The sequence below is a fragment of the Furipterus horrens genome, unplaced genomic scaffold, assembly GCF_987537825.1.
Source record: "Furipterus horrens unplaced genomic scaffold, mFurHor1.1.pri manual_scaffold_1, whole genome shotgun sequence".
In the NCBI taxonomy this organism is placed as follows: domain Eukaryota; kingdom Metazoa; phylum Chordata; class Mammalia; order Chiroptera; family Furipteridae; genus Furipterus; species Furipterus horrens.
The window spans coordinates 158,167,882-158,187,099 of record NW_028327171.1 but is presented as its reverse complement, the minus strand read 5'-3'; the positions used below and the strand labels follow the sequence as shown (position 1 = coordinate 158,187,099).

The 19,218-nt window shown below is 33.4% G+C and overlaps 1 protein-coding gene across 1 annotated transcript in view; it reads left to right on the top strand.

Annotated features, from left to right (window-relative positions):
* The window catches only part of IFIH1 (interferon induced with helicase C domain 1), a 50,759-nt gene that overhangs the window by 25,265 nt on the left and 6,276 nt on the right, over positions 1-19,218 (top strand). The window contains exons 5-12 of the mRNA XM_090280341.1: positions 5,116-5,336; positions 10,691-10,901; positions 11,767-11,984; positions 13,118-13,234; positions 15,036-15,159; positions 15,682-15,945; positions 16,306-16,562; positions 18,898-19,047. Of these exons, the coding sequence (XP_090136467.1) occupies positions 5,116-5,336; positions 10,691-10,901; positions 11,767-11,984; positions 13,118-13,234; positions 15,036-15,159; positions 15,682-15,945; positions 16,306-16,562; positions 18,898-19,047 (1,562 nt within the window). The remainder of the gene's footprint in view (positions 1-5,115; positions 5,337-10,690; positions 10,902-11,766; positions 11,985-13,117; positions 13,235-15,035; positions 15,160-15,681; positions 15,946-16,305; positions 16,563-18,897; positions 19,048-19,218) is intronic.

Genomic DNA, 19,218 nt, shown 5'->3' with positions numbered 1-19,218 from the left:
GAAATACGACGCCATATAGTGGAAAACATGGGGGCTGTTCATACTCTCCCCAATGCAGTTATGCAATTAAAGCAATTCTTTTCTACAGTTGAAGTAGTTTTGGAACTTTGCCATTCACTTTCTTTAAAAGTACAACTTACAGAAGTCTTAGAATCGAGCTCTCTAATTTTGATCCAGTACATATCTTTTTGGTCTGGCATACGACACATTCCATAAAATCATGTTATCTGGTTTATTTATGAAATCTGTTTCAATTAATTTGACTATTTTAAATTCTGTATATAATTTGGCACATTTATTTCCAAACTCTAATTTTTTTAATTAAAATACATTTTAAATGAAAACTTTAAGTCCCTCTTTAAATGAAGAACTAGAAATTACACATAGAGTTAAAGAGTTCCAAAATATCTTGCATAGGAATCAAGTTTGCAAAATATTTTTGTCACTAAATGAGAACTTTACTGGGTGTTTCCAAAATTGGTCTCCATATTAGTTAAATATCCCACCAGCAATAAATGAGAATACCTCACCACACCTGAGCAATACTTCCTGATCAGATTTCCTAACTTTTGTCAGGTCTGATCAATTTCAAATCTCTTCTTTTTGTTCTTTTAATGTGTATTTACATTATTATTATTGATCTAAAATGTTAACATCTTTTAAAAATGGGTGATGGGTTCTTGGATGTCTGTCTCACACCTTTTTATACTTGTCAATGTTTGAAATATATCATAATTAAAATTAGTAATTTACAAACAAAAAGTCTTTGCAATGTGGCCCACTAAGAAGCAGTAGAAAACCGGCAAATTAAGAAACAAATTACTTAAATCTTAATTTGTTTTGTAATTGAGTTGTAGTAAACACTTAGAAAATATTCTACGAAGAATTACAGGAATTTAGATCTGCAATAGGGTTAAAGGGTCAAAATAATCCACATACGGATATTCAACTGCCCTAAAACCTTTTCAAATTGGAGTTTATAAACTCTTCCATTTACATGTCCTTTCTCTAAATAACACTTCTGAAGCCCTTGTTAACAAATTGATTTGAGGACCCAATTCACCAAATGTCAGTCATAACATTAACTTTAACTAAGAAGGGTTAATTCGTTTTCTGTTTAATTCAGTCAGTGTTTATTAAGTTCTTGCCATGTGCTTATTTCTGTGGATTATATTTATTTTTTTCTATGCTTGTTATACAGTTATTTAATTTAATTATAAATGTTTAATTAAATGCTATTGATTCTAGAATTCAAAATATGCTGTAGCTAATGTGTAACATTTTGTGGGTAGCTTTAAGCTTCTGGACCTCTTCCTAATTTTTGTTTGTCAGTGTAAGGGCTTTTCAACAATATTCATTCATTCAGTAAATATTTAACAGCTGTCCTCGGTATGCAGGACATTTTATCTAGTTTGAGATGCTAGCAAATGTAACTGTTTACTAATTTTCAGTCCTCAGTGTGGCATAAAAGACGTGATAAATCTAAATGCAACCTACTTTCAAAAAGCAAATACATTTTCAAAGGCAAATACATGTGAAGGCAAACACATTTTCAAAGGGTATGCACTGACGTTTTAGATGGGGTCAGTGCTTAGGAAAAAGAATTGCTTTGCATAGTGGGTAGTAGAATTCTGAAATTATAAAATTATGAAATTCCTTTCCATTAGGTACATGATATAGGATGAAATAGAAATAAATTTTTTTAAAAAGGTTTAGATGAGTTGCTAATTGGTAAACACATATTATTGAATCACTGAAAAGCATTACAGTGTTTGGGATTATATTTTAACCTTTGAGGTTGACATCAAAGGGATGTCATTTCACATGTCCTTTGTCCACCTTCAGAGGTTACATAATGAACCATAAGGGTCATGGACATGACCCAATACCATATGTGATGTTCCTTTGTGAGGTATTATGCCATAGTAAAAGATAATTAGAGATGCTTTCAAAGTTTGAATATTATAATTATACTATAGAAGGCCTCTTATTTTTCTGTTTCTCATTTTCAGAGAGATATACCGCATAACACAAAGTAGCAAAAAATTTTGGAATACACATTGGCCTGATTTGTAGAAAGTGTTTTCTTACTATTCCGAGGTAATTAATACCTATTAATATTGGTCCAGCTGGAATGGCATAATTTTTGTGGTTAGATTCTATAGGTAAAGGAGGACTTTTTCAGTTCCAAACACGTGCAGTGACAGACCTTTTCTCTCCAATAATAACTCGGCTGTCAAAATCAGTGTGAGAATGAAATTTGCCACCTGGTGTAGTTCCAATAGAGTGTTATTATTTGAGCCCTACTTGATTTCATTTTCTGACCATTTATATGGTATAGTATCATCTTAAGATCTTTAATCAATATTTATTGCAGAGTAAGGGCACAAGGTTATTCAAAGCCTGCACATATTTAAAACACCATTTTCATTATTGCATTTAACTGATTTTGCTTTTCAAAGAGAGCCAAGAAGAAACAAACAATAAACAAACACAACCCAAACATTTCTTTTTTTATAAAGGAAATTGGCTGCTGGCTCATTGACACCAGTCCAGTTCTCTCCTTCTGGTGACAGAAAAGAGAAAATTCTCTTTTCATTGCTTATGTGGATAAATTCTTCCATTCCTATGTCAGAGGATGTGATAAGGCAAGAATCAGGCTGAATATTTAGCACTCACCCAGCTCTTTTTCTTTGGATGCTATTCTCACAATGAATCCAACTCTAATTTTTTCTGTATTCACTCTTTTAAACTTGGGGACACCCATCAAGTTTCTTAGATTTGATTCAAAAATATGAAAGATTATCACACTTTCTAATAGCCAGATATTTTTAGTGGCAGCAATATAGTGTCTTAGACTCTGAAGTCCTGAGAATAAGGACTGTACTCTTGAGAACACATGGATATAATAGGCACTCAGTAAATAGTTAATGAAGTACCAAAAAATGAATTAATGGTACATGATTAGTTAAGTAGCAGTGAAATGTCATGACTTTGATTCCAGACTTAAATTTGAAGATGGTAGCCCTTTCAACAGTCAAAGCCTTCTCAAAGTTAGTACATTATTAATATGTGTAAGTGATATTGATGTTCTACACATTTGACTTAGTTTTAGATTCCTGGGAAAGACACTTTGGAAATGTCTCTAAGTTTCTCTTGAAAAACATGAAAACAAAAGGAGAAAAGAATGTTTTTTAAAAAGTACATTCAGCTATCATGAGGAAAGCAGATTATTATTATTATTATTTAAATCTATGCAAAAATATACCTAGAGTTAAATAAAATAAAGAGAATTTGTTAATATATTTTAACAAACTTTCTATATCAAAGAGTAATTTACCAAAGTAAATTTCTGGATATTGGTGTTAAACACAATTTAAAATACATCTTCCTTTACAAATATTGTGACTCATTTAGAAAAGCCATGTGATAAATACTTGTAATGTAGATGGAATATTAAGATTTTGATAATCTATAACAGCCACTTAAGAGAAGTAATGATATTCTTAAGTAAATTTGAAACTTCCATAAATATAATAGAGGATGAATCACTATAACTGATGTAGAGTTCAAAACAAGCATGGAAAGAAAACTCGTAAATGTATATTTTTAAATGTTGGTGATCTTGAATGCATTTTTTTCTGAAAATCATATTAAATGAATCAGCAGCTGATCCAATGATAACTTAAATGTATTGCATCTGTGTTTACTCATCCGTACAGAAGGCAAATTTCCTGCCAGGTTACTAGATGACTCTTCCTAAGTGGTATTTGGTGTGAATTTTCCTACCTGTTCAGATGGTACTATTACAACAAGTTAAAACGTAGTTAAATAGAATCATCCCTTTGCTGAAATGGAACCATCAGCAACTTTTTTGAAGTTAATGGGATTATGTTAGCTTAGTTTTATTGCAATCCTTGATAAGAGAAAGGACACTTACTTCATGGGTAATGAAATACTGATAAGTGCTATCATTTCATTTTTTCTTATGATTACATAAAGCATAAGTTAGGCTTTTAAATTGATATAATATTTATTTTACTGCATTCCACATGATAAGTAATACATTTTTATATCTTTTTCCCCTGGCTAATATAGATAAATATGGTCACCTCTTAGCAAAAGATATTTAAACCAAGATGTGCAATAATGATTTTAAAGAAATGTTTATAAAATTAATGTATGTTAGTACTTACTTTTCCATATATTAAATTTAGAAATATATGTTAATTGGAAGTATTTTTAATTGTGCTTTGAGTTTCAGGAAAATATGAATATGTGGAGACACAGATATAATGAAGTGATAAAGATCACAATTTAAAATAAATGGCAAAATTAGTCACAATTCAGTTTAACAAAATTTTTGTTGTTGTTATTCAATGAAAACCTACAAATTAAAAACTGGTATAGGAGGAGTTTTTCCCTTTCTCCATAAATATCGCTTCTATTTAATCTGGTTGGTTCAAATGCTAAAAACGTTTTGGGTTTGTGTGAGTGTGTGCCATTTTTAGATATTTGAGATAGATAAATAGATAAATGGATGGGTGGATCAGTGTGCATGCTCTTGGTGTTTTATTGTTAGAGAAAGTTTTTCAAATGAAAGAGAGTAGCCTCAGCTATAGAATCTTTTTTTGCAATAAGAAGTAGGGGAGAATACGGAACAAGGGGGCCTGACTGATGGTTCCTGCTTACCCAGTTCCTCTTGATTTGTAGGTGAAAGGGCTAAGAGAAACATGTAGGACATTATGGCCCAACAAAGAAATGGAAAGTCTGATGCATAAGAACTCTAACTGCCAGTCTTGCACCTTTCTGCTCTTTCCCCTTGGCTTGGCCTATTCTGTGAAAAGATGCCCACGTGTTGCCCATCCCAGTCCTCAGCCCACCCCCTAGGCCTCTTCCATGACTGAGTGCCTGGGTTTTATCCTGAAAATACAAACTTGGCTGACACCATTTGGTGCAGAAAATAAAAAATGAATTGATTTGGCCCATACATAAAAAGCAATTTAAACACACAGACCCATGTTCAGGGTGAGCATTTCTTAGCCTTGGTCATTTTATTGCTCTTTCCCTTACTTATTTTTTTTCTCTTATTTTTTTCCTTTTAACTTCATTTAGATGAAGAGAAAGAGGCAGAAAGAGCATCCCCTGAGCCAGAACTGAATCTCAGACCTTACCAAATGGAAGTTGCCCAACCAGCCTTGGAGGGAAAGAATATTATAATATGTCTCCCTACAGGGAGTGGGAAAACCAGAGTGGCCGTTTACATTGCCAAGGATCATTTGGACAAGAAGAAAAAAGCATCCAAACCAGGAAAAGTTATAGTTCTTGTCAATAAGGTATTCAAACGGCACATAATATATCACAGTGTATTTTCATTTTATTATTTTGAAGCACTTGTATAGTGACATTTGTAAGAATAGATCACACAGATTTAGTTCAATTAGGAAAAATGTCAAAAGAATTTATTTTATCTTAAATCTTTGCTTTTCAAGTTATATGTATTAGTTATTATCCTTTAAAATGGAAGTTTCCTATAGAACAAAATTAAATCAAATAGCTGCAACTTATGTATAAAGAGTATATTTACCCACATATTCTTTAAAGTTGACTGGTACTAATTTAAGTTATTATTGCACATGAACATAAATGATCTCCAAATATCACTAGACTCAAGGATCAAATATTGTCTTTTAGAGTCTCTTTAATCATTGGCTCTTAGTAAAAGGTGACAAGTACTCTTTAACCAGAATGTATATAATTTTTTAATAGAAAGATAAAATTAAATTAATATTTGGCTGATTTATATCAAGTTGAATGGATAGTTTTCAAAGACTTTATATATATAAAATATACATATCATTAAATGCAACTGAGGTGTTCTTCAACAATTCATGTTGGGGCATTTGAAAGCCATCTTCATAAACAGGTATAAGTCACCTTCATTTTAAGCAAAGTCTAGTTATTTGAACTTTATCCAGATAAATGAGTTTCTTAATTTATAAATTTAAAAATTGTGAATGTTGATCTTTAACATTTTATGGAGTAGAATTGAGTATATTTTTCCATGAGCAGAAAGCCCTTTTTCTCCATTACTTATGGTAACTAAATTCTCAGTTATTGCTTTACAAAAAATGTAGCAATACACTATGCAACTTTCCTGTATCTTTCGTATTTCTAATATGATAAAAGTTTTTAGTTGCAACCTGCTTTTCTCTTGTAATCCTCACCTGAGGACGTGTTTATTGATTTTTTAAAGAGAGGAAGGGAGAGCGAGTGTGAGAGAGAGAAACATCAATGTGAGAGAGAAACATCAATTAATTACCTCCTGCATGCTCCCTGACCAGGGATTGAACACATATCCTAGGTATGTGCCCTTACTGGGGATCAGACCTGCAACCTTTTGGTTATGGGATGATGCTTCAACCAACTGAGCCATCCAGCCAGGGTGCTACCTGTTTTTCTGTACTAAAGAAACATATTCAGAATCCATGATCTGAATTACTTCCATCATGTAATTACCAATGTATTTTTGTATATGTATATGTGCTAAGCCTAAAGATTTTTCTTTTATATTTGTATGCACATTATCAGAACAATTTTCTTTCTTTTGAGGTAATGGTGATACATTGAAATTTTCATATAGATTTTCACATATTCCTTTTATTAAGGATATCTTTTGGACTACAATAAATTTAGATGTTTGACCTTGAACAAATGACTAACTTTTCTCACTTTAGTTTTCTCACCTATGAAAGGAATAAAATAAGATAGTTGTTCAGAAGTTTAAATTAGATGATCTAGCTAAAGCCTAGGAGTAACTCAGTGAATATTAGTTCTTTCTTTCACTCCTTGCTCTTCACCTTCATAATTAATGGAATGAAACTTTGTATCCTTTGACCAGTGAGCAGGGTAATAAGTGTCAGGTCCAGAAAACAAAACACAACAAAGTTAACTGGATTCCAAACCACTAAAGCTGATGTTTTTAATACCACTTTAACTCTGCCATTCCCTTAAAGTAAGTCTCATTTACCCCCTCAAAGAGCTCTTCTAGTTACACCGCCTTCTCCAAAGCTTGTAGCCTCAAAATCTAGGAGTTATTTTTTATTCATCTGTTTCCTTAACTTCCCTTATCAGGTCAGTGTCATAGACTATTAGAGTTGAAGGAGGCCTTCAAGATCCAGCTTTCATCCATTGCCAAGTGGTTCTCTCATGTCTGCTGAGTAACTTCTCGTGTCGAGGATGTCTCCCTCTAACAAGACAGCTCGATCTATTCTTTGAACAGCTGACACTGTTAGAAAAATCTTACATGTATTCATCAAAATCTGTTTTTCTGGAATCTAATCTCATTGGTTAGAGTTCTTTCATCTATGATGATAAAGAGTAAGTCAAGTTATAATTCTCTTGTTGTATTACAGCCCTCCACATAGAGAAAGCAGAAGCATCATGCAGCATCTGTTATTTTTATTTTTGGTCCGTGGGATATACATCCCCCCCAGCTCCTTTCACTGTTCTTCATATAACATGGTTTTCAGACTGTCCATCATCCTGAGTGTTCATACCTTCCCAGACATTTATCTCAGACCCTCTTAAAATATAGAGTTCAGTGTTGAACAAAATGCTATAGAGATAGTTTTGCAGTGCAGGGTTTAGGAGAGATGAGATGTGACACTTAGTCCATGACTGGGTTTTCCTTGTCACCCACAGACTCATCTGCTGCTTGCTATAACCTAAAAAGCCTAAAAACCTGAAAAATCTGTTAAACTAGACCTCTTAAGTTATGGTTTGTGCAGTTAATTTTTGAGCCTAAACACAATTATCTCAGTTTATTTTTTCATATCATTATGTTGATTGATCATTTCAGGTCTTGTGTTTTTGTATGCATCTAATGCACCTTCCTTTTTGTAGTAATGACTTGTCCTCTCAGTGCTAAGTTCTTGTCATAAATCTTTCACTCCACTGGGTCTAACTGATTCTTATGAGTTCAAATTTGCAGCCATGTTAAAATGTTAAATTAGCCTCATTATTTTTCATATCAATTGCATTGTTTTGTATAGATAGTTAAAAGCATGAATTTAATGCCTGATCTGCTTCCACACTGTTTTTCTCTAAGAATTACCAGAAATCCCTCCATTGGTTCTTTGATCTATGTCATAATTTTTTACTTTATTATACCAATTCTTTGAATTTTCAAGTAATTTCAGTTTTAATTCTTTCTGATTGAGTCAGAAATCTCTGGCCCAGTAAGTTAGCCTAACCTGGATTCTGTGTTTGGCCCAAGAACAAGGGATTATAACCCTTGATCTAGAAAGGAAAATTCCTACTCCCTAATACCACTTACTTTCATCTCCCTTTCTTCATCCTTTCCAACGTTATTGCCTTCAAATGCAGGGAGAAATGAAAACACCACCTGTGTTTCCAGACTTTCTATTTCCTATCTAGGGCTTCAACATCATGAGAGATAAATCCCAGGTTCCTTCAGATGCTATGATGCAGCCCCATATGATTCAGCAGAAGTGGGTAGCAGTTGGGTTTGATTAGTCTTGGCAGGCACTCTGTCACATCTCAGGAAAAGGCTCCAAAAGGACCACACACCTCCCAATTAGCCATGTCAGGCTTGCATCTGGCTTTCTCTGTGTCCTTCAATAGGATGTCAGTGCCACCCAGTGTGAATATTAGGATTTTCAACACCTGCTACCTTCTGTGACAATTTCTGCTTGTTCTGGAGATGAGAAGATGCTTCTTCTTTGACCCACCCTTTATAGACAGAAACTCATGTCCCTATGTCACTTCATGGTATAAAAATTCTTAAATCACTCAGTAGAATTAGGGTATTTAAAGGCAAATGAAATGCAGATCCTGCCCCTGAGAAATCTATAGTCTAAGAAATTTAAAAAATGTGTATTAATAATATAATAATACTGTATTGTATACACATTCACATTAGCTGATTAAAACCACACAGCTTCTCTTTGAAGTAACCATAATTATCCCCTCTTTTCCATCAGAAAACTGAGGCTCTGAGGTTTTAATTATCCTGGCAGGGATCATCCCCAATAATCAACAGAACTGAGACTTAACCCTTTCCTTCTGAAGTCAACTGGTCTCTTTCCACCATACTCACTGCTAAAGTTAAAAGGATGGGTGAAATATCAGGAAAGTTTTTCTGAGTGCCAGCAATATGTCAGCCTCCATTTTATTTAATTTTTCACAAGGACCTCACCACAAGTTAACATTAATCTCACTTTATTAATGTGGAAATTGAGATGATTAAGTAACTTGTTCAAGGTCACACAATAAGCAAGTAGATGCAGTAGCTGTTGTCAGAGCTTTCTTTCCTCTGGCTCACACTCTCTTTCTGCTAAATGTAATTCCCATTCTCTTCCTTCTTAGATTACCACCTCTGTCTTGCATAAGAAGAATGAAAAAAAATACAGTTGACCCTTGAAGAACATGAGGCTGAAGTGTATGGGTCCACTTATACACAGATGATGTTTTTTTCAATAAATACTGTAAATGCATTTCTCTTTCTTATGATTTTCTTAATAACATTTTCTTTTTTTCTTTTCTTTAGCTTAGTTTGTTGTAAGAATACAGCCACTCCTCAGACACAGGAACAGGTGTAGGGTTGACTCTGGAGGTTGTAGTCTTTTACGAGTGAGACCATCGTCTAGCTGCCTGCTCACAAAGATGAGCCTCTGCTGGCCAGGCCAGGGATGCCTTCTTTATCCTGGCCCTGGCCCTCACATTATCCATGTATCACTGGGGTCCACCTCTGTGTTCATGGTTTTGCAGGTCAGGGTCTTCAGAAGATTTGCATCTTGACATGTTAGTGAATGAGAAGATACTGTAAATTGCCAAGCAGGTCAAGCCACCTCAACAGCAACATTTAGACAATGTCAGTTGTCTCTGAAAACATTTTACCATTTTTGGCAAATCTATTTGTTGTTTTGTTCTTCCTCAGCCACCAAACCTATTCCAGCAGTCCATTCCTCATTTTATATCCACACTCCTAGGCAATGCCTTTACCTTCGCACTTTTTGCTCACTGCTCCCTCCAGTTCTTTAGGCATGTTGCCTCTGCCTTATCCGAAAACAAACAACAGTAATAAATAACCCGAAGTGTTCACAAGGGTCCTGTGAACTGTAGTACTAAATGTAAAATATTCTTCTTGGTGATCATAGCCCTTTTTATCCTGGCCCTTCTCTACCAATTCAAAATTTATTTCTTATTCCACCTCAGTTTTAATTCATTTCTTCACTGACCCATGGTTTACAAGATTAAAACTTTTTAAGAACCTTCTTTGGAGCAGTCAGTTGTTTCTTCCTCTTTCCTGTCACTTGAATGTGGTTCCACAGGAGAATTATTACATGGTGTTGTATTAATTTGTTTTATTTTTAGTCTTGGTCTGTGTGCTCATCTAGACTGAGTTCCTAAAAGTTATCAACCATTCTTAAACATCATGTGTCCCAGTCACAATGTCTACACCTAGTGGGCTTTCAATAAGTGCTTATTGACAAATTAATGGAATGATGAATAGAATGTTATGCCTAATTAACTGATAATTAAAAACCTTTGTTAATGCTTGACACATAGTACACCTTTGATCAATATTCCTTTTGTTTTGACAATGCTTTCTTTCTTTCTTCTTTTTTTTAAGTTTCTTATTTTTTACTTTTTGTATTTTTTAAAGGTACCATTAGTTGAACAGCTCTTCTGCAAAGAGTTTCAACCATTTTTGAAGAAATGGTATTCCGTTACAGGATTAAGTGGTGATAGCCAATTGAAAATATCATTTCCAGAAGTTGTTAAATCCCATGATGTTATTATCAGTACAGCTCAAATCCTTGAAAACTCCCTTTTAAACTCAGAAAAAGGAGAAGATGATGGTGTCCAGTTGTCAGGTTGGTTGAAGTACACATTTTTGAAAAAAGAAAGAATTAATATTAATATTAATACTAATAGAGTCTGTATTAAATAATTTTAAACATGCTGATTAAAAAGATTAACTTTGGTTTATATTATTCTTTATTGTTTAAGTTTTCATTAAAATCCTTTCACTTCCTTGGGGAAACAAACAAAAAATTTGAAAAGTTTTTAATTAGATAACTGTTATGCATAAGAATATTATTATTACACCAAACAATAACTGGACTTTCCATTTACTTCTTAATTATAGGTACTGACAGGTTCTTTTTATAGGCTATGTATTCTGTAAGATCTGCATTCTTGTCAATAGAACAAATATACAATCTTTTCTATTTTGTGAGGAATTGGAAGAGAAGATAGGAGAGAGGAGTGGAAATAAGAACAAATAATTATAATAATTAAATGAAATGTTAAAAGATGACAAAATCCCCTTCTTTAAATAACGTAACTTTTGTTTGATATAATAAAATGTAAAATTTACCCACTTCAAATTAAAAATTAGATTAACAATAAAAAGTGTAATCCCGAGAATTCTGGACAATAATCTGGGTCTGAATTTCATCCCAATAACACTCTTTAGGATTCTAAAACTAATCTAGTAAATAAGCATAATATCTAACAGGGAGAGTTTCATGATTAATATACATAAACTCTTGAATGCACAGGTGGCTAGAATAGTCTTAGAAAATGAAAAAGGGCAGTCAGTGTCAGTATTTTGCCCAAGAAAATACATCCCAATGGCAGCTCAATTTACTCTCTTAAAGGTACTTTTTTTTTTTTTTTTTTTTTAACTGTACCTTGCTATTATGGACAAATGAACCAAATGAATTTTCTTTTAAGATTTTTCCCTCATCATCATTGATGAATGCCATCACACCAAAAAAGAAGCAGTCTACAATAACATCATGAGACGTTATTTGATACAGAAGTTGAAAAACAAGAGACTTGAGAAAGAGAACAAAATAGTGATTCCCCTCCCTCAGATACTGGGACTAACAGCTTCACCAGGTGTTGGAAGAGCCACCAAGCAAGACAAAGCTGATGAACACATTTTAAAAGTAAGTCGTTAATTTTGTGTATAAAAGGAAATCAAAGCTAAAATACATGTCAGTACTTCTTGGGCTATTTAAGTAAGGTCAGGTTCAAGTGCCATTGAGTATGTGAAAGAAGGTTTTGCAGTATCATCAGTGAGGTGAAATCTATTTGCTTTAAAGTAAGTATATTCAATTTTCTACAAGACACTAATATACCATAATAAACAACTATGACAGAACATAGCATAGAAATTATAGAAAATTGATATAATTAATGAAAACTGGGAGCAAATTAAATATCTTCTTTTAAATATGTACTCCTATTATAAAACTTAATGATCTGTTTGATGTTGAATATACATAAAACTATGAACATTTCTAATTTCCATACTTACTCAGTTACTTCTGTCTTTGTGTGTGTGTGATACTCAGATTCTGGATAATTCAAATTAAATGGGAAAATGGGATATGCGAATCTGTAATTAAAAATGTATTACTCGTCAGCTGCCCCCAAATGATAACAACACATAAAGTACTGTTGTTGACTCAAGTGTTAAATGAATTTAGACTAAGCCAAGAAGTGTGTTGGCATCAAGGCAATTGCATTTGTATTTTAAGTCCCTGATTTTAAATTTAATTCAGTAAAAATCATGTAGAGTAGACAAAGGTACAATTATTGGGTCCAAAATATAATTTATTACTGGGATTAAGGACAAATTCTAATCCTGGCTCATGGGCCTCGGCTACTCTTAGCTTCACACTGTCCTCTTTATGTGCAGAAGAGAATGGTAAATGATCCATGGATGTCAAGAGGAACTCTGAAATGCCATATGTAATATGGTTTTCCCATAAACATCCTCCACTGATCTCTGCAAGTTGCTATACTCTTTCTATGTCAGTTTTTCCAGCTAGAAAATAGAATGTAAGTAAAAAAAATAAATGCACTTTTCTGGACTTATTCACCAACTTGATTTAGAAGCTCCCTTTTACTCTCGCAGGACAAATTGGTTTTTGGTTATTAATCAGATCCACAGTAAAGCAATACTATAATGTTATATTTAGCAAGCAGTGCCACCTGTTTCTTACATAAAAAATGACATTAAATCAATTGAAAGGGAAAACTAATTGTTTAAATATTGAAAATGTCTCTTTTCCAGATATGTGCCAATCTTGACGCATTTACTATTAAAACTGTGAAAGAAAACATCAGTCAACTTAAAGACCAAATAAAGGAGCCATGCAAAAAGTTTGTAATTGCAGACGACACCAGAGAAGTATGTGCTTAAAATGCTATGCTTATTTGATTGCTGGGAACATACTTAATTGAAAGATTCAAAGATTGTTTTATATTGGCCATCTGAATAGTATTATTTTAAGTCTTTAGCAAAAAGTTACAGTTTTATACTTTTTTATTGATGTTAGGCCATAAAACAGTGTGAATTCTCCTTTCCATCCTTCTTTTAGTTTTCTAGTTTATATGAAGAGTGGGTCAGTAATTTATTGACTACATATGAGCCAATGGGGGGGGGGGTGAGGGTAGGAAAGGTTACCTAACTAAATTACAGTGACTATACTATAATTTGTTTTATCCTATTTCTTTTTTTCCCCCTTTCTTTCTTTCTTCTTCTTTTTTTTTTTTTTTTTTTTTTTTACTTTTTTGGTGAATTCCAGGATTGGTTTTCTGACATTCCACAGTACCATTTGGTTGCTATGACATTACAGTTGGCAAAGATAATGCAAATCCTGTGTAATTTTCATAGTTCTTAGGAAAGCACTGATGTGGTAAAGAAGCGAAATGCCTATTTTAATGGTGTTTTCTAAATGACTATTTTCACTAATAATAAACACCAACTGATAATCAGTTTGGAATTCATGACCAGTACTTATGTCAATACTTAGTTTTGTAAAATTTACTAAGCATGATAAGTTTTAGCTATATGTATTTGATAATAAGTGTAATCATTGAAAATCTACCTCATAACAATGTTAGGATTAAATGAGGTGAAATATACATAATAAATAATATTGTGCTTAAAATGTAGTAAGCACAACCAATGTTAGTGATCATCAGTTCTGATTTATGTTTCTTGTTTTGTTTTGTTCTTTAAATTCTGGAAGAGTACTTGTCTACTCCAGCTGAACTAGCACATTTGGTATATTTTATTTTCCCTCACTTTTTATTACTTACTCAGTTTTATTTGATAAGTTTAAATGCATGTTTTTATTTATAATCATTAATAAAACAGCATTCCTAGGATTTTTAAATTTATTTAAATTATTTTATTTTTTGCAGGGAAGTAGGCTGAGGTTAAATTGCTGAATGTGACTCAGCATACATATTTTTGAAAATCTGTTGTCTTACTCTTTAGCTTTTAGTAATCTTTTTATTGAAGTATAACACACAGAAAAGTACAAATTTTAAGTGTATAATATAGATTGCTGACTTTTCATGAACAGAATACACACGTGTAATCAAAATCCAGACCAGACACAGAACATTGTCAGCACCCCAGAAACTCCTTATTCCCCTTTCTAGTCACCATACACCAAGGATAACTGCTATTCTGACTTCTAACACCAAAGATGGATTTTGACTGATTTTGAGCTTTATATGAATGAAATCATACAGTATATACTTTTTTATGCCTAGCTTTTTTTCAAAACTCTCTAACTTTTAGTTTTGGTATAATGCTGAAACCAGTTATTCAAAGAGGAATGTTTCTTAAATTAGACCAGAGGCTTTCAAAAGAACTGTGGCATTACTTTAATATGTTTTCTAAAATTAGTATTAGCATCCAAGGTTACCATGCATTCATTTTTCTTTTGGAAAATTTTTAAATTGGAAATTTCAGACGTGGTATATGCTGTTGCTGTGGCTGTGTCTTGAGGATAGAGAGTTTTAAAAGAAAAAAATGATTTAAAAAATGTACAAACAGGTAATCAGAAATTAAGTTATTACTTTGCCTAGACAAAAATTCTGAATAAAATTTATTATTACATGGAAATTATTTTCACAAAAATAATGTTATTTCAACAATATAAATATGTAAGAATAAGTGTATAACTTATTTTTAGGATCCATTTAAAGACAAAATTCTGGAAATAATGACAAAGATTCAAACTTTTTGCCAAGTGAATCCAATGCCAGATTTTGGAACTCAACCCTATGAACAATGGGCCATCAATATGGAAAAAAAAGGTAATTGGTGTTTTGATCGAACACTTAGTTTATCTCATGCTTATGCCAAGATTTCAAATGACTATATCATATATTCCCAAGCAAACTGAAAGCAAATGGAATTTCTGTGTTCTAAGTAGGACAAGGGTAAACATGTTCTAATTCCTTATCTAAAGAAAGAGGCACCAATTCATTTATTTTCTCTTTATCTTCAGTCTTCACTTGTTGTGTATTTAAAATATTAAGATAAATATTAACAGCTCTGTCTCCAATTGCAAACTCAAGTAATGTTTTCATGCCATTTCTCTAACTCAGCATGGATCAAGCGTTCTTGCTGATGCAGAACTCCAGCGTAGGACTAGCAGTTAGAAAACTTGCCCCTTTTAGAGCTCATGGCACATTTTGAGTCTTGCTTGCTCACTTCAGAAACAAGATGAAATCTATTCTACAGTCAGTATTGTAAACATATTCGAGTCCACAGCACAGTATTAAGGATGTATGTTTGGATCATTATTTCACAGTACATAATGTATTCTTTCATAGCTGCAAGAGAAGGAAATCGCAAAGACCGCCTTTGTGCAGAACATTTGAGGAAGTACAATGAGGCCCTGCAAATTAATGACACAATCCGAATGATTGACGCGTATAATCACCTTGAAACTTTCTATAATGAAGAAAAAGAAAAGAAGTTTGCAGTCCTAGATGACAGTGATAACAGTGGTGATGATGGTGATGAAGACAAGAATGATGAAAAGAAACCTTTGAAACTGGATGGGACAGATGAATTTCTCATGAATTTATTTATTGGTAAGAGTCAATGTGACATTTATTGCATGGTCTCATGCATTTACTTCTTTGGTGTGAACTGTTGCTTTATATGAGCTCTCCAGAAAGCCTTCTTAAAATAATATTTCATCTTGAAAGAAGAAATCCCACTCACATCTAACTGATGTGACCACATTAGCCATGAATCGTATGAGCACAATCAATCATTTGGTCACCTGGATTTTAGTCAAGATAACTGAAATAAATTTATTTATTAAATAGCTTATTAGATATAGATAGAAGATTAACTGTAGTTGAACTACATCTCAGTGTATCATCACATAAAATCTTCCACTGTAGTTATTCATATACTTTACTAATTTAAACGAATTATTTTTAAAGCTAACAAGGGTATGTTAAAAAAACTGGCTGAAGACCCAGAATATGAAAATGAAAAGCTGACCAAATTACGAAATACCATAATGGAGCAATATACAAGGACTGCAGAAGCAAGAGGAATAATTTTCACAAAAACACGGCAGAGTGCCTATGCCCTTTCTCAGTGGGTTATTGAAAATGAAAAATTTGCAGAAGTGGGAGTCAAAGCCCACCATCTGATTGGAGCTGGACACAGCAGTGAGTTCAAGCCCATGACACAGGTATAAACACTTTTGGGGGGGGGGGATTGCTATGCTTATGCTGTTACTACTCTTCACAAATTAGTTGTAGTCTTTATTTCATCAGTTCTCTCACCACGCCACAAAGTAATTTTGAGGAGTGAAGCACTTGTTCTTAAAGTAAAATGTGAGTTTACTAGCAGTCTAATCTGTGGTATTTGAGAGGATAAGCACTGTCCTAGGAGTCATTTTTTTCACATACTTGAAGGAACTTTCTAAAGTGAGTTTCCTTTGCAAAAATGATTGACATTTAAACTTTGTAACTAAACACAAAAATGGTTACAATATAATTATCAAGTGGAAAATTCCAATGTCCTCAAAACTATGTGCATTATAATTAGAACTGTGTAAAACCTGTTTGCATAGGATGAGATCCATAAGAGACTTAGAAAAATGAAGACATTTGATGTGTTAGAGATTTGGGATTATATGAGAGATTTTCATCATTTTTTTGTTTTGTTTTGTTATGTTTTTTGTTTTCGTTTCATTATTTCACTTATCATGTCCACAGTAAAAAACACTTAAGAGAGAAAAAAGGCACTTGTAGACCCTACGAGCATGTGGTTTGTTAGAGTAAAATGTTCATCTGAAGTCGTATTGATCCTCAGTCTTGCTGGACAAGAGGACACTTCAGTTCTGATATAGTCATCACCATTTAGTCCAATGGAGCAAATTAAATTTGTTTTAGTGTTGGCTGCAAAAAAATAATTCTGCAATTGTCCGCTATAACTCTCCATATGCTCTTCTATGTGTACTCATGTTAAAATTGCCTCTCCAATTTATGCCAGTGAAAGCATTGTTTTTCATGGGCCAGGGGTTTGCCTCCTCTTCGGAATGAGAGCTAGTTTCCCTTTTTGTCCTATGTTCCAGGAATCTCACAGGAAAAATTATAGTCTCACAGCCTCTGTGTTAATCCTTACAAGTAATACATCTCTATTCTTTTAGTTTTGGTCCTGTTTTTCAGTTTCTACTAGATTATTTTTCGTGTTACAACTTTGATTGTGTATGACCTCAGTTCTTCTTCGAAAAAAAGCTGAGGTACGAATGGAAAGTATGTCCTCAAGCTACTTTTTCTAATTATTCTTTTTAAACCTGGGGACTGCATGCCAATGTAGAACACATCCCCTCCTTACTCCTCACATCCTCACCTTGTAAACTGAATCAGACTTACTGGGAAAGGAGTTGCCTAATTCTTGATGTGTCTGAAATTGTTATTATTAAAGTTACTCCTTTGAATTAAGGCACAGACACCTTCTGCTAAAATCCAAGGACATGTAAGTTTTTATCAGCAGACATGAGTGCAAGAGGGATAAATTATCAGAGAAGGCTGGAGAGGGGGTTTTCTGCAGGGTTCCTCAGCAGTTAGCAGGCAAATAAAGGCACATGCCGCCTCTGAGAAGAAAGGAAGGGGATGGGAGAACACACCGTCCATCTGACATGTTTATTTTTGTTAAGGTATGAGGGCAAAAGATAGTGTGAATGCACAGCAAGTGCCAACTGGACCGACAGCTCTGATGAGAGTGATGCTGAAGATAAAACTATGCTGTTGGTATGAGACTAGGTGTGTGCTTAGTCATTCCTCTAATGCAAGGGCCAGAGAGCAAGTTTAATTTCTTTACTTATATTAACTTTTGGAATTTAGATTTTGTGCATTGAAATATAATTGTTTTAATTATATTTTCATAACTTATTCTTTCATTTTTATATGTGTCACCCCTTGGAGCAGATAACACATTACCTCTTTCAAAACGGATAAGGCACAGGGCCCACGCTGTCCTCCAGGCTTAGCTCCCCTCCTGCAGGCAGCCAACGGTTTCAGGTTTTCATGTGTCCTTCAAGGAATAGCCCATACGTTTCATGCTTGAGTGACTCTTAAAGTGACCAAATGTATAGTCTGTATTTCTCAGTGACTCACAACTGAACAATTTGCAGACGTGTCACTGCTACTGTTCTTTGAATATTAAAGATTCTGAAGTTATGTAGTGAAAAGCAAAGCCCATTTAAGTTTCTCATCTCTTCCTTTCTTTCCCTCAAGTTGCCCATCCATTTATTCCCTTGGCGTCAATGATGGTCTCCCCAGCTCCAGACTGGAAGATGGAAATATTTTTGTTATTGTGTGATAATCCCAGATTGGAAATCAAATGTTGTCTCAGCATCATGTCTTTGTTCAATGACAAAAACAGATGGCATGAAATCCGTGTATGATCTAATCATTTAAGTTACACTGACCAGTTGCAATTTTTTATTTATTCTCCTAATTACACTATTTTAGTGTGTTTAGCATCACAAAATTTAATATATTAAAATGTTTCTACAGAATGAACAAAAAGAAGTCATTCGTAAATTTCGCACAGGAAAAATAAATCTGCTTATCGCTACCACAGTGGCAGAAGAAGGTTTGGATATTAAAGAATGCAACATGATTATTCGTTATGGTCTCTTCACTAATGAGATAGCCATGGTCCAGGTACAATCAAATACCTCTAATCCATTAATTTTTAAATACTGTGTTCTTATTTTAATTGTTTTATTTTAGTAAAATAGCATACATAGTTTTTAAAATGTAGCTGTTTTTCTATGAAAAGAGAAATTACTTTATAATGTATACAAATACTAAATCATTATGTTGCATACCTAA